The sequence below is a fragment of the Miscanthus floridulus genome, chromosome 10, assembly GCF_019320115.1.
Source record: "Miscanthus floridulus cultivar M001 chromosome 10, ASM1932011v1, whole genome shotgun sequence".
Lineage (NCBI taxonomy): Eukaryota > Viridiplantae > Streptophyta > Magnoliopsida > Poales > Poaceae > Miscanthus > Miscanthus floridulus.
The window spans coordinates 119,739,871-119,756,437 of NC_089589.1; the positions used below are offsets into that span (position 1 = coordinate 119,739,871).

At 42.3% G+C, this 16,567-nt stretch overlaps 1 protein-coding gene across 1 annotated transcript; it reads left to right on the forward strand.

Moving 5' to 3' along the window:
• The first annotated feature begins 7,497 nt into the window (after positions 1-7,497).
• Positions 7,498-16,191, forward strand: LOC136485515 (protein PYRICULARIA ORYZAE RESISTANCE 21-like). The gene is made up of 3 exons (XM_066482376.1): positions 7,498-7,581; positions 10,507-10,588; positions 15,252-16,191. The coding sequence occupies exons 1-3, from the start codon at positions 7,570-7,572 to the stop codon at positions 16,040-16,042; spliced, it is 885 nt and encodes a 294-aa protein (XP_066338473.1). The 5' UTR covers positions 7,498-7,569; the 3' UTR covers positions 16,043-16,191.
• The last annotated feature ends 376 nt before the right edge of the window (positions 16,192-16,567 follow it).

A 16,567-nucleotide genomic window follows, 5' to 3' on the forward strand; every position in this document is an offset into this window, starting at 1 on the left:
GAAATAGTAGGTAATAAAGCTATCTCCATCTGGGTTTTCAATTAATATTTTTAGACCTTTTCTATCTTGTACTCTTGAAACTGCCACATATAATTGCCCATGTGTAAATACTGGTTTCTTTAAATACACCCCTACATTTGATAAAGTTTGTCCTTGGCTTTTATTTATAGTCATAGCATAACAAACTTTTATTGGAAATTGGCGTCGAGATAATGTGAATGGCCAATGAGAGGCACGCGCAGTTAGATTTATTCTTGGTATATATGTTTTTTCTCCGGTGTGAGATCCTGTAATGATAACAGCTTCAATGACATTTCTTCCAAGATTTGTTATTACTAACCTTGTTCCATTACATAGTCCTAGGCTTTGATTAATGTTCCTTAGAAGCATTATAGGTGTACCAATTTTAAGTTTTAGCCTATGATTTGGAAAATTATTTGTGGTTAGGCTATTAAGATATTCTACAGGATATAATATATCTGCATCATTACAAGTATCTGAACATTTTGATATTGTATCTGCACTAAGATATTCTGTTTCAACGGCAGGTACAAGTGTAAGAATATAATCATTTATCTCATCAACAATTTCATTTGTGGTTGTAAGAATTGCTCTACTCATAAGATACTCTGGTTGCTTAAAATTTTGTTGAAAATCTGGGTATATGTGTTCGACCAAAGCTTCAATCTTGTTTCCAGTTGTGGTCAATAATAAGTCTTCTGGAATTTGAACTGTAGTGGTATCTTGATCTTCTTCAGCATTATCTTTTGATTGATATGTAATGTTTCCATTCCCAATATCTATTATCCATTTATTGAAACTATCTAACTCCTGATATTCTGTTGAATGTATGTCATATTGTTTTAAACGCATGTTTTGATGCAAAAAAAATTCTTCACATGATTCCATAAATATGATCTAAATATTGAAGCACTTATTATCTGAGATTTCGATGCGTTTTCTATAACCGGCAATACTTGTTTTGAATCTCCTCCTAGTACAACAACTTTTCCTCCAAAAGGTATGTTCAATAAATTTGTTTCTTTTTCGGATAATATATCTCTGAGTGATCTATCTAAAGCCTCAAAACATTGTCTATTTGTCATTAGTGCTTCGTCCCATATGATAAGATTAGTTTCAGTAAGAAGTTGAGCTAATTTTGTTCCTCGTTTTATATCACAAATTGATAATTCATCTATATCTATTGGTATGCGAAACCATGAATGTGCGGTACGTCCATTTGGAAGTAACAATGATGTAACTCCTGATGATGCAACAGTTAGTACAATTTTTTCCTGTGCTCGTAGATAACAAACAGTTGTGTTCCACAGAAATATTTTGCCAGTTCCTCCATGTCTAGATACAAAGAATATATTTGGTTCCTTCTTTAAAACACTACTAATTATTTGTTGGTATGCATTTTTTTGTTCAGTATTTAATTGCATGTAAAGTCTATTTGCTTGCTCATCCAACATATCTATATGATAATTTAATTCTTCGTCAATGAGTTGGTTACTTTTGTCAGGTCTATATTGTAAAGATACTTTTGGAAGGTTATATGAATGAATATTGAAACCATTTTTGCTTAATATTTGTTCTAATTCTTGTAGTAGTGCATCATGAAGTTCTAAATCTGTAGGCTGATATTGTATTGGGTAATATTTAGTAATTATATCACGTTCAATGTCATCTACCATTTTTCTCTAGTTTTGAGTATAAAATCTATTTTCATCTTGTAAGTCACAAAAGAGAAGTATCGTTGTAAATAGGTAGCGTAGCTGTAGAGATGTAGCCCAATTTGCTGCTTCGTCAAAAGTTTTATACCATTCGTTATCATCTTTTAGTAAGCCCCGTGCAGCACATACTTCTTTAAATGTTTGGTAAACAGTTCCCTTATATGTTCTTATATCTTTGTAACTGGTAGCTCCTGTAACTATCATTAGTAATATGCGTAAATAAAAGCGTTCTCCTTCTGTAGGGTTGACATAGTATAATCGGCCAATTTTGAAACCATGTTTTCTTTTTGTCCATTTTCTGTTTTTGTCATCCCATTTCCAAAAACGAGGAAAATCACAGTATGTTAGTTCCCTAGCATCTTCATGTAATTTATTAGTCTCAAACCATTCAGTTAATTTTGTTTTATGAAATTTGGGATCTTTCGTTATATGCTGTAACTTTGTATTCTTGTGTAGTCTAATTGTGTTTAGCAAAGGTAAGTGCACAGGCAATCGCTCTACAGGAGGCCAATGATAATGTATGTCAAAACCTAGTAATCTCCATAAAGCATCTTTTTTTTAGATAAAGGTCCATAAAGCATCTTGCTCACATATGTATCTACAATCTAAATATTCTTTTATCTCGTCAATGTCTTTAGTGTTTTTTATTTTGTGTAGGATCCTCTTTCTTTAGAGGCTCCAAAATAATTGTTGCTTTATCTGGTCCTTTGTTGACATATTTGCAAAGGTATTTTAATAATCTACTTTTATTAACATATTCAACATTTATATGAGCTTGATATTTCTTTAGTAGTTTTAAATTATGTGTGACAACCCATCTGTTATCTAAATTATGATTGTCTCGACGGATATAGATAGTGCTGTCTCATCGACGATATTGAGTAAATCCATTATCTGTAAATGTAGTTTCATCTTGGAATTGTTTTGGATAATATTTTGAACATTTTCCTTTTTTTCATACATGGGGTTTTTTTTCATTTTTTTTCTCCACATGGTCCATGCATCATATGTTCAGATACTAAGACATATGCTAAAGGATCTTCTTTTGGTTCTGATATTTCAGCAGATATCCACAGATCTATTGTCTCAGGTGTAACTTGATTATTGGATTTATCTATCCATGTTAAGATATGGACATGTGGTAAACCCCTTTTCTGAAACTCTATAGAGTACAAAATTGCTACTACTGGACCAAATATTGTACCTGATCGTATATCTTCTAGTAGTTGTTGCAGTTTCATATGAAAGACACGTATTATAATATCTGGTCTATCATTCGCATATTGATGTTCTAAGAGAGCTACACTGATTTCAGGCCACTTAGGGTTGCATGTAAATGTTATAAATAGATCAGGAGGTCCATACACACGGGATATTGCAATTCCATCATGATAATTTTGGATCATGTAACGTCTTGATCCAGTATGACTTGATGGTAAAAATACTCTTTTGCCTATTTGGTTGCTGTCGGTTAGTCCTTTTTCTACTGCGTCATATATACCTTGTAAATATTCAACTCTTAATTTATCTTGGTTTTTAGCAATATACATTAATCTATCTTCATCTTCCATTGCACGTGCATCTACTATTGCTTGTTTTGATAGTCTGCCATAGCATAGGAATGGATTTGGTTGGTTAGATCTGAAATGCATATGATATTTGTAGTACTCACGTATTGTAACACTTGATCTTTTTCTCTTTTTTCTTTGATTTCCATGTTGATTTTGGTAAGGTATACCTAGTTGGAATCCTCTTTCCCCGTATGGAAATAGCAAGGGGTATTGTAATGCCATATAGGCAGGATGATAAATAGAGATACGTTGAAGGCCTTTGTGTGTACTGTTGATTATAATATCTCTTTTATAATTTTCTAATGATGGGTCACCGACTATAAGCATAGCTAATTCTTCAGTGTGTGGCATTTCATATTGAATTGGATCACCTTTTTTCGCACCGACAATCCGTACACTGATATCTATACCTTTGTACTGTTCAAGTAAATCACGTGCTTGTTGAAAATTTTTAACTAATGGATTGTATTGATCAAGCATATTTTTAAGCTCTTGAACTATATATGGATTGATATCATTATCATCAGGATCTTCTCTAGTTATTGCTTCGATTCTATTTTGGATTTCATTCTGTGTGTCAAAAATATATAACTCTGCAAATTTCGGCCTAGTATTGTCTGTTTCAGGTAGTAGTGAACCAATACGATGGTGTATCTGGCCATTTATACGAAATGCATATGGACCTTCACCTTTGTTTATAGTTTTGTCAATATTGCCACCCATAGAAGTAAAAGCAAACATACTGTTATATTGTCTTATCTTTTGATAAAAATGATTAGATAGATTATTTCCTCTACGGTGAATGAGCATGGAAAGGAATTGAGGTGGTTCATTATATCGTGGTATTTTGATCTCTCCATATTTGCAGCAATTAGAATATAGAATCTGTTTCTTTTTTTTAGAGTATGTCTTATTTCTTTCATCATACCAGAACATAGCATCACAATCTTTACACGTGTAGTTTGGTGCACCATGATATGATCGTTCTATATATGATTGTTTTAGATGTTGTATATATTCTGGTGTAAATGATACCATTCCATGAGAAGAGTATAAATATGGATGTGCAGCCTCAATATATAGGCATTGCTTTTTAATTAAATTTTCTCTGTTTGATTTATGTTCTGGTTCTAGTTTACGTTTTTTTCGCGTAGCTTTCCATATCTTAATTGTCTTGCATTCTTACTATTAGATGGATTATTTATAGTTTCTAGTGGTTGTTGCTTTCTCTTTGTCCGAACCATATTTACACATATATGTATAGGAAAGTATCTACATGTATAGTGAACAAGTATATAGAAAATACCTATAGCCAGAATTAGTCAGATCAACCAAAGGAAGGAAACAAATAAGAGTGCAGAAGATGAACGTTATGTACCTTTGATTTGTAGGTGTGATTCTTCCCGTGGTCTCTGCAGGAATGATTAGGCCATGTAGGGGATTCTTTGTGATCTAATTTTTTCTTCTACTTTGTAGTGAAGGAGAGATGGTTGATCGTTGAGAAGTACAGAGCAAGTGCGCTGGCTTGTGATAGCGATGCCACGCCGCCGTTTTTTTTCCGGTATTAAAAAAAGAGACACCGATGAATCTGGAACACGCGACCTGTCCACGTGACGACCTCGATGAATCCGGAACAACCTGTGCATGTGACCACCCGCTGACTATTACGGTGACATGATCGCATGATTCAACGGCCGAGGAAACGTACCTATTGGATCGGACGGCCAAGAGATGACGAGATGACGTGGCCCTATTAGAATCCTTTCTTTTGGAAGCAAGATTCCTATTAAGAGATTTCATATCTCTTATTCCTTTCACATGTGATTGTTGCTCATGTGTCAATCATACTTACCGAACAATCTCTTGCAGATTTCTAATGTGGTCTTGTTTTAATAAGTCATGTGAATCAAATAATGACCTGCTCAAATAAATTAGCATGCTATAAGTAACAGACCGCTGATTAAACATTTAGAAACGCAAAACCACTTGTCACAAAACCTCTACCATGGGCAATATGGCAGCCCCGGGTGCCATTTAGAAGCACTTGTGAACAAGTGGTCAACACTCTGCAATCCAATCTCGCCACCTAGCTGGGAAATTTTTTATCAATTTTGTTTGTATGAATCATTTACTTAGGCCTGTTCCAAGAAGGATAAGAAAGCAATTGTGTCCCCAATTTCAGTTGATTGAACTGTTGTGGATAAACCCAAGCTGACAAATTCAAAATAGATGGTTACCATGATGCTCCATATGTATAGAGGGAGGTGGAGAGAGGTAAATATGTCACCATAGAAACAAAGATGGAGATAGTAGGAGCAAAAGAGAAGTAGCTCTATGTGTATGATGAAGAGTCCACTTGATGAATTTTGAATAAATATGTGTCTCCGTAAGACTAATTATGGTATAACCATGTCCAAAGAAAATGTATACAATGATATATGTTTTTAATTCTAAATATATTCGGGAGTTATAAACTTAGCCATACATTTTATATCATATATTATAAGGGAAATCTTTTTTATAAACACATGCGTGTCGCACGTGGATTTCTACTAGTACAAGTAAAAAGGTGGCAGGTGGCAGGTGGCAGGAACTACGAATTACTTTTAGCGACATTATTTACAAATTTTCCTCATTATTAGTCAACAGATAACTGCAGGGATAAAATCAACTGTTAACAAATGAATTAATTTTGACGTACCATAATCCATTTTTACTCAGTTTTGTTGTTACTTGAACCAAGAATCGCCAAATTTCCTAAACCATTTCTATCCTAAATTTTCCGACTGGCTGAGTATCACAAAGCAAATGTTCCTGGCATATTGATTGGAATTTTTTTTCCAATCTTATGCTTGTCTCCTGGCAAGTCTGTGAGAAAATAAACGAAGAGAAAACCAGACAAATTAATATAAGTAACTTTTGTAAATCATAGGTTTAACACATTAACATTTACTGTTTTTGTATCCAAGGATTCTAGCCCCTACGGAAGCAATGGTTGATGCACTTGTGTATACCATTTTTATACCCATTATATGGTCTGACTTTCCATGTGTCCTAAAATTTGTATCATCCATAGGCTTCGTTTTGCATAGCTTAGCTTCAATAGTGAACCCTTTTTTTCTCAGCTCAACAAGCAACTCAACCCATGAAGTAGAAGCCATTTTTAGAACCCGTTTGGCAAAACAGCTTCAAATTATAGATAAAAAGAAAGAAGTGACTATCACGCCCTTCTCTTTTTTTCCTCCTCTCGTATTTCTTCTCCTACCTTATCCTCCACTCGTGCTTCCTATCTTCTTCCCCCATGCCATGACCCGCATCTGCCCTCTCGGTCATGGTCATGCCTACGTGCGGCGGCCTTGCCCGCCTTCCTGTCTGCGCCCACTCACTCATGACCCAGTGGCCGAGTTCGCGCAAGGGCTCCATGGGTGCAAATCATACATCTACACGCGTTGGGGCCCATTGGTGTTAGGTGAAGCCACCAAAAACTACTATTTTTAGCTTCACCTCAACCCATTCCCATGTGAGAGCGGGATTTCAGGAGGTTCATGGGTGAACCTGTTTGCAAAAGTTCTGTTTGGCAAAGAAACAACCAATGAAGCATGTGGTGAAGGTGTGCCAAACAAGTTGAGGTCAAGCTAAGTTTTTTTTGCTCAAAAAAAAAAAAGCAAAACTAACTAAATAAATGTTGACATGAATCTAGCTCATTTGTCAAGTTGGAATGTATTGACAGCCTCAGTAAAGTAGGATAGTTATGGTGTATTCATTTTTCACATAAATGCACGACGTTATTACAGTACTTATTATACAGCGCACATTATATTGAACGATCCATAATCCAAATTTATTTGACAGTCCAAACGACCTTTTAACAGTAACTACGGCACGTCTTGTTCGCCGTTTCGAAGATCCTGAACATACGGGTACATGCAAAGTGTGTTTTGTTTTTGACATGCAAGTATATGTAAGTGTACAGCCACAGGTAAAGTAGGTACGCACTGAACAATCCGGAAGTTGCACGTAGAGTAGTGTTTACGAAAACGAGTACACGTGTCCGGAGTAGGGTGAAAGCGGTTATTCCCTCAACATGGGGCCATGTGAACTGACTAGGTCGGCGTCGCCCAGGCATCTCCTACCTCCTATTTATATACGGCACCTCGCTCTCTCCCCTCTTATCTTCTACTCACACTGCACGTCTCTCCCTGTCTCTCTCTCTCTAGTCTCTACATGTGAGAAACAGAGGATCAGCAGCTCCCAAGCAAAGCATGGCAGAGAAGGTGATCTCTCTCTCTCTCTCTCTCTCAAACTCTGTTTCTTGCAAAATTTGAAGCTGACATGAGTTCTGCATACAACAACTGTTTGTTTGTGTTTTGATTGATGATGTACTCTTTGTTTCTTCTTTGCGAATTTGTTTTTTGATGTACCTGAATTTGCGCTGGTCGCTAACCTGTACATGCTGTTCTTTAGAAATTGGAAGGAGAGTAAGAATAGTAGTGGAGCAAGAATATATTCAAAGAGTTTCCACACACACTAGTGCATAGGTGGGCTAAAATTCAGGTAGGGAACTGACTTTAGTCCCGTTTTACGGATCCGGGACTAAAGGCCGTGACCTTTACTCCCGATCACAGAACCGGGACTAAAGCCAATCCGTTGAAATAAAAAAATAGTTTAAATTCTGGAAAACCTCTCTTGTGGTGCGTGAGATTTGAACCCAAGACATTGACTCACGCATAGTTCCCTTACCAACTCAACTGCACACCAAATGTGATAAAGTCCTGAGTGCTCTCCTTTAGAATTAACCTGTGGGGGACCTTTAGTCCCGGGTGGAAGACCACCAACCGGGACTAAAAGGTCACCATTTAATCACCAACCGGGACTAAAGGTTCGAGGACCGAACCCCAACACAACCGAAACTAAATGTGCGAACAGAAAGTCGTTTCTCTACTAGTGACATGTTCCTCTATAGGAATAAGTCCATTCTTTATTTCACAATCGAGCTAGTTCATGTTCAAAAGCCAATCGCATATATACCCGCGTTACGTGCTTTTTTACTGTGTTTCTTTTTCTTTGGCAAGAGAATATATATTCTTTTGGAACACTTGTCAAAAGAGAACTGCTAGTGCCTGGACGTCCGATCTGGGCGCTAGCGTACGAACGCCCCTCAGCGCTCAACCCCCCTCGTCCGCTTCCCAGTCCACACTCCCCCAGCGTGTGCCCCTTCCCCAGTTCAGCACCGGACACTACCAGCACGCCCCCCGGTGACGCGCGCAAGGAGCGGACCCGCTGGCGATGGTACGAGACCGGGGCAGCAGCATCGACCCACGCCGCCGCCATGTGATCGCGCGCCCGCATGAACTGCCGCAGCAGCGTCTTCGTCGAACGAAGAGCCCCACTAACACCGATGAACCGACGACCCGCGATGCCTATGAAGAGCCCCACTAGCCACTGTGTTGTGCGAGTCTGCACACCCCTAGATCGCCATGCAGACCGTCGCAGGCGTGGGGAGGCCCACAACGAGCATTCTGCATGCCCAGCGCCCCATGGCCACAGCACCCCTCCGTCCGCCGGCCCCAGCACCTCCATCCGCTAGGCCTCGACGAAACCACGCACCCCCGTCCGTCCCGGCTCGCCCCTCCCCGGCCAAACAACATAGAAAGCTAGAATAAAAACACGTGCAACAACATGGAAACAACTACTGCAACATTAGGCTGAAGCAGCTAAAACACCATGAAACATATATATTGCAACAACAAGGAGCAACAGCTGCAACATTGGGATAAAGCCGTTGAAACAACATGAACATATTATTGCAACAACAAGGAACAACAGCTGAAACATTAGGATGAAGCAGCTGAAACACCATGAACATATTATTACAACCACACCGAACTAACTGCTGCAACAATAGGCTGAAGGAGCTGAAACATTTAGAACATATTATTGCAACACTGGTGTGAAGCATATGAAACAACGCTCGAAATAAAAACACTTGCAACAACATGGAACAACTACTGCAACATAAGATTGAAGCAATTGAAACAAACTCCAACATCTCAAGCAGTACTACTGCAACATTGCAAAAACATCTATTGCAACAACCCAAAAAAATCCCATTGCAACATTCGAAATCATATGTTACAACATCCAAAAAAAACCATTGCAACACGACGAGATCTGACCCCGAGAGCTCGCCGGAACCCTAGCCACCGCCGCATCCCTTAGATCCAGAGGAGGAGAAGGGCTCAGATCCAGAGGAGAAGGTGGAGGAGGGCTCAGATTCAGAGAAGGACCCACCTACCTCACTGGAAGCCGCCGCCGTCGCCCTGTTCTCCGGTGGCATGGAGGTCATGGAGGGAGGGAGGGAGGGGCGGGTCGCCAGAAGCCACCGCCATCGCCTTTTCTCCTGGGACATGGTGGTCGAGGAGGGAAGGAGGGAGGGGGAAGGGAGAGAGGGGCAGCTCGCCGGAAGCCGCTGCCGTCGCCCTCTCTCCAGTGGCATGGGGTCGCGGAGGGAAGGAGGGAGATGGGGAGGGAGAGAGGGGCAGCTCGCCGGAAGTCGCCGACGTCGCCCTCCTCTCCGGTGGCATGGGGGTCACGGAGGGAGGGAGGGGCTACGGGCGGGGGACGCATGGCTCGGCGGGGCAGCGGCGAGCATCTCTGTATGGAGCAGGCTGAGCTACCTGAGGCGGCAGGTGGATGAGGATAAGGCGAGGGGAGCGAGTGGAGGAGCGCGAGCCATGTCCGGAGGTGAAAAAGCACGTCGAACACCAGACATATAGCATTACCGTTGTCAAAAGCTTATATAATATAGACAATTGTTCTGTTATTTATATTCTCAATTCTAATACTATGAAAAAAATATAATTCGAGGCTGAATTCTTGGGATCGAGTTATTACTTATTTACTACATTACATGTTGTGCTGCGTTTGCATAAGGTAAAAAGAAACGGAAACGCATTTGCTTATAAGATAATAATTACGTGATAAAAGTTGTGCAGCGTTTCAACAACGCCTTTAGTACTTTCAGAATTAATCTTATTTGCCTTTACTAGTACTTTCGGAATTAATCTTATTCCCCTTGTCGTATGCCTGCTGCATGCAGTTATTTTGATTGGTTGACCCTATTTGGATCCATTTGCCGTCAATAAAAAAAAGAACAAAAAAAATATTTAGCGTGACTACTAATGCTGGTGTCAACACAGATCTCCATGCTAATCGTCGTGGTTGACCTTGATTGCCACAAGTGCTACCACAAGATCCGCAAGATTCTCTGCCAGCTCCAAGGTAAAAAAAAAAAAAAGAATTACTGCACCGTCGTCTCGTCAGTAGGGTCATTCAAAAATTTGGATGCGCGACGGGCTCATTCACCCGGCCATGCGCCCCTGCGCTCGATCTCTGACGCGTGACGAGGAAACAAATCAACGCTCGCGGGAGGTCTGGCTCGTACCAAGCGCTCGCGGACGTCTGGCTCTGGCTAGCAACGCTCTCGTTCGCGGCTCGGCTCGCAGCACCACGCCGAGTGCGCTGATTCGAGCAGAGTCTACGACACGGGGCGGTTGCCGGGCCGATACGGGAGTCGCAACAGATCGAGTTCCTGCGAGGGCAATGAAGTTCTTTAGCTGCAAGGGCGGCGCGCCCTGCTGAAGCCATGGACGGCGTCGGCACGTCCTCCTCCGCAAGGGTGTGTACTCTAGCTTCGTGTGTGTGTGTGTGTGTGTGGGTGGGTGGGGGGGGGGGGTTGGTGCAAGGCCATGGACGACGTCGGCAAGACCTCCTCCGCAAGGGCACGTGTGCTCTAGCTTCCTGCGGTGGCAACGACACGGACGACGTAGGCACGAGCTCCTGCGTGCACTACGTAGAAAAATATTTTTAAGAGCGGCTATTAACTCTTTATAGGGACGGTTTTACCGGCCGCCTCTACGAAAGAATGGCTAAAAATCACTCATTTGTAGAGGCGGTTCCCAGGCCGTCTCTACAAATCAATTTCCAGAAACGAAAAAAGGAGCAAAAAAAAATAGCAAATTTTTTTTTTACCGAGGAGGTCCCCACCGGCAGCCACACACACCCTCACTCTATGGTTGTAGCATTTTTTCATGATTTTTGCACACTTTGCGTCGGCGAGCCATCTCCTCTACCACTACACCTCACATTCACTTGTGTCTACAATCCATTTTAATTCCCCATGTATTATACAAAACTGAGTATAAATTGATTGTTTGAGGCCCTAAACTAATTCAAATGAAAAAGTTGTCAACTACAAAGTTTCATAACTTTTCGAGATTTACAACTTTCATTTTGGTAGTTTCTCCATCCGAGATCACTTATAAAATTTGAATTTTAAATAATAGAAATTCGAACGTAGTTTTCCATGACAAGATGGTTTCAAATGAGAAAGTTATCAAGTACAAAGTTTCATAACTTTTCAAGATCTACAACTTTCATTTTTACTATTTGTCCATCCGAGGTCGTTTAAAAAATTCAAATTTCAAATTTTTGAAAATTCAAACGTAGTTTTTCTTGACAAGATGATTTCAAATGAAAAAGTTGTCAACTACAAAGTTTCATAACTTATCGAGATCTACAACTGTTATTTTGGTTGTTTCTCCATCCGAGGTCGTTTACAAAATTTAAGCACAAAAATTTTAGAAATTCAAACGTAATTTTCCTTGACAAGATGATTTCAAATTAAAAAGTTGTCAACTATAGAGTTTCATAACTTTCCGAGATCTACAAATTCTATTTTGATCATTTATTCATCCGACATAGTGATAGTAACATTGTTCACAAATATTACATATCCCTCTTATTGTTTATGAAACTATAAGAGAGATATGTAAATTTTGTGAACAATGTTATTACCACTTTATCGGATGAAGAAATGACCAAAATAAAACTTGTAAATCTTGATAAGTTCTGCAACTTCTATGTTCATGATTTTTTCATCTAAAATCAACTAGTGTTCCAAAATAACGTTTGGCCTTCTCTATGTGCTCCTCTAGATATTGTTCCTCTTTTGTCCATCTCTTTTTTTTATATTTTTTGGGCTGTCGTTGTTTTTTTGAGAAATTTCGACTTTTTTTTATTTTTTTGATATTTTTCCTTCACTTAGGAGCACAAAAGAAGTAACCACAGAAAATATGAGCTCAAACAAGTGAAAGACGTGGCCTGTGGAAATTTCAGAAGACTTGCTCAAAATCGACAAAAACCTTGTGACCACGAAAACATGATCTTGTGACCAGTTTTTGACCAATCTAAAATTCTCCGACCCCGATAATGCGGGGATGGACGGATCCGGAATTTTTTTCTGATCGATTTGCATATATGAAACGTCGAAAACGGAATTCGTATGCGAAAACTAGACCAGTTTTACGAAAGCACTCCGAATTAGAGGACAAAACGGGAACAATAATTTAAAACAGTATTTTCAAGTAGTAAATGATCTCAACTGAAAAAGTTGTCAACTACAAAGTTTCATAACTTTTCGAGATCTACAACTTTCATTTTGATTGTTTCTTCATCCGAGGTCGTTTACAAAATTTGAATTTTAGTACTTACTTTTTAATATTCGGCGTCCATTTGTAGAGGCACTTCATTGTTGAGCCGCCCCTACAAATCAATTTGTAGGGGCGGCTGGATATTGAGCCGCCCCTACAAATCAATTTGTAGGAGCGGCTCAAATCGGGCCATTTGTAGGGGCGGCTGATAACACCGTCCGCCCCTACAAATTCATTTGTAAGGGCGGCTCATTTGGCAACCATTTGTAGGGGCGGCTCTATCACCAGTAGCTCCTACAAAAAATTCGTCCTGTTACTAAAAAAACGTTTTTTATGTAGTGCGTGCATCACAACGAGCGCACGTTAGCACGTAGTGGTATCATAGATTTTTGCCCATCAGACATACTATAATCATCGGCCACATCGTAACTTGCTTGACCCACAAGGTGCTACAAGGATCAACCAAATCAGAAATTCAGCACAACCACACTTGTGCCCAGATCTGAATTTTGACCTTATTTCGTTACCTGTCTATGGATGAGGCGACAACACTGTTTGTGGGGGCGTTCTTCAGAGCAGAGGCCAGGTCGGCGGTCGGCGTGCCTGCTTGTTGACGCATTCGACAACCTGCTGATGTGCTGCACGGCGGCGGAACCACTGCTGTCGCCGCCGCCTTCACCGCCTCCTCTGAAAAGATATGTGCAGTCTCCACACGGCGGCAGGCCAGGTCGGTGCTGCACGGCGATGGATGATCTACTGCTGCTTGGCATGGCCGCGAGCCCAGTGGCGTAGCCAGGATTTGTAGCTAGGGTGGTCCATTGTCTAAATTTTTTTAACAGCTATAAATTTAACATGTAGGTACATAGGTATATAAATGACAAAACGCAATTAATGAAAAAAGGACATACAAAGTTCATAAAATATATGAGTATAACTTTGTTAACATAGAATTCAAATATTACATACCTATAATAATTGAAGAACAATATGTCACTACTTCTTGTCAGGCCTGGGCCTTCTAATAGCCAAGAAAGTGTTGATGATCTCTTCTTCACTCAATTGTAAGAAGATATCCTGCTGAATAAAAATTATTAGACAATTATCCAGCAGGCTATCACCCTTATTCTTGATAAAGGCCATTGCAGAAAATATTCTTTCAACACTATATGTCTGGGCTAGTCAATGGTAATTACCTGGAGTATTTTTCAAAACAATCTTGTCCACCTCTTCATTATTTGCTGCAAGACACTTCAAAAGCTCAATGAAGTTCCCTCTATTGCTAGAGTCTTCACTTTCATCATGCCCACGGAATTAGAGGCATCGGAGTTGAAATCACATTCTCTTGAATTACTCTGTCTTGATCAGGTCCACCTTTTTGTTCTTCAATTTGCTCTTCTAGAATAGCTGGAGCCACAAAAGGAGATGGAAAAGAGCCTTCTTCTTTGCTTCATATTTTTGGAAAAAGAGAGGCAATATCACCAGTCCTCTTCATCTTTCAACAATTCTGCAACAACATTAGATAATGTTTCAATATATCAAACCATTAATCCAATACTGCAAAAAAATCATATATTGAAATAAAATAATTCAGTGTTGCACTTGCACAAAAAAATCAATTTTGCATACCCTATGGCTTGTTAGCTTGTGCACTTCTCCAATCTGATTGACTGTCCGTGCAAATCGCAGAACACCGATCATATATTGAAATTGAGGAAACTGAAAGGAAAAGAAGAAATGTGAGTATTATGTACTTGTGACTGAAGGAGAATTCAGAATAGGGATAGACAGGTAGAGCAGCAGCCAGCAGCAGGCTAATTAACGTTGGCAAAGCAGTTCAGAGTGCCTGCTCCTCCTCGGCTGCTGCTTTGCGTTTGCCGACGTGGAGATGACGATGTCGGTTGTCGGAGTCCGATGGGCGATGGCCGTGCTCGCCGCCGCCAGCAGTTGCGTCGCGGCCGTCGACCGACCCCACGACTGCATCGCACGCCACGCAAAATACGGAAACAATACGATGCGAGAGGAACAGACGGCGGAATCCGTAAGGTCACGAGCGACTGGGCGAGTACTGACTCTACCTATGGGCCTTGATTGGGCCGAGCGCAGGGTGGTCCGCGGCCCACAGGGACCACCCTGTAGCTCCGCCCCTGCGCGAGCCTGCCGTCATCTCCGCCGTAGGCCGCCGCCTCCACCTATGAGCGTCGTGCAGCCCGTACTCAAGGAGAAGCCGCGCTCACGTCCGAGCCGAGGAGCCGCGGTGGAGCCTGGTGTGTGTACGCGAGGAGCCGAGGGGAGCCAGCGAACTGCGCCTCGCGTGCGGACCCTTTGATTACAACTGGTGATCGACATGCGGCGTCCATCAGCCGGGGCCCGGGGGGCGCACCCGAGACGGAATGAGCCCATCGCGCATCCATTTTTTTTCCCATTCTTGATTGCTCATGCATGCGTGCATGCAGACCATGAGAGGATCCGGACGATCTCCTTCGACACCGAGAGCAAGACGATCGCCATCGTGGGGCCATTCGACCCGCACCGGCTCGCATGCAAGCTCCGCTGCAAGGGCGGCAAGGTGGTCAGGGACGTCCACATCGTCGACACCACCAACGGCGGCGGCGGGAAGCCTCCTCCAGAGAACATGCCAGACGCACCACCTGCGCCGGCGCCAATGAGGAACGGCAAGAAGAAGAACAAGAACAAGGAGAAGGCGCCGCCGCCGGCACCACCACCGCCGCCCGAGCGGCCTCCGTCGCCTCCGCCGCCGGAGCCAGCACCTGGACCACCGCCCGAGACGATGATGCCGCCTCCGTCGTCCCCGGTCCACCACCCGCGTCCACCTGACACGGGGATGTCCGCTATGGTGCCCCAGCCGCACTACGTCGAGGAGAAGCCGCCCAGAACGGAGCTGGAGCCGCCGATGTCGCCCCCACCCAAGGAGATGCCGCCGATGAAGGAGAGTCCGCCGCCGCTGATGATGCCGGCGTGCCCGGGGCGGCCGCTGGAGCAGCCGGTGGATGAGTACGTGATCCCGACGGTAGAGATCCCGTCGTGGCCCGCGCCGCCCGTGGGGCCGTGCGGGTGCCCGTGCTGCGCGCCCTGCTACCAGGGCTACTACGACAGCTGCAGGTGCGGCTGCTGCGGCAGGGTGTACGGGACAACCGTGAGGCCGTTGCCTGCGCCGTGTGGCCGGTACAGGGGATGCCGGACCTTCAGCGACGACGACCCGTCGGCGACGTGCAGCGTCATGTGATGTGATCGGATCGTAGAATGCTGCACGCATGCGTGCTCTCGAGTCAGTCGAGCTTCCAGGATGTCTGGGATTATCAATTATTATGTGGGAGTTTTTCATGATTTAGCACGCAATACATTGGATTGGTGTGATTTTGACATAATACAGGTTGGGAAATTGGGATGCAGACGAATACACGATGAGCTGATTATGAATGACTTGTAGAAAAATAAATGTTGATTAGGCAGTGTTGCATATTGCTGTTCATTCTCTCAATGATTGTACAGGAGTACAGACCAGAGCACAATTTCTGTTCATACTGTCTACGTCTCAGTGGCCTTAGCGAATTGTTTTTTTATATCACAGTACTTTGTGGAATTTTCAGTACAAATAGGGGATCGGATTCTTCAGCTAAAGTCTACAATCATAAAAAGGAAAAGGTTATACGATCTAGCTCAAAGGTGTGCAGAGGAACCCTGTGCTGTCCTGGGAGGCTCAGAGCAGAGCATGGCTTATTGCTGTTTGATGAGTGCCTCCAGCAAAGCT

Excerpts from the sequence above, each read along its gene's own strand:
- LOC136485515 (XM_066482376.1), top strand. Across the intron at positions 10,589-15,251 it reads GATTCTCTGCCAGCTCCAAG|ACCATGAGAGGATCCGGACG; the intron begins GTAAAAAAAAAA and ends GCGTGCATGCAG.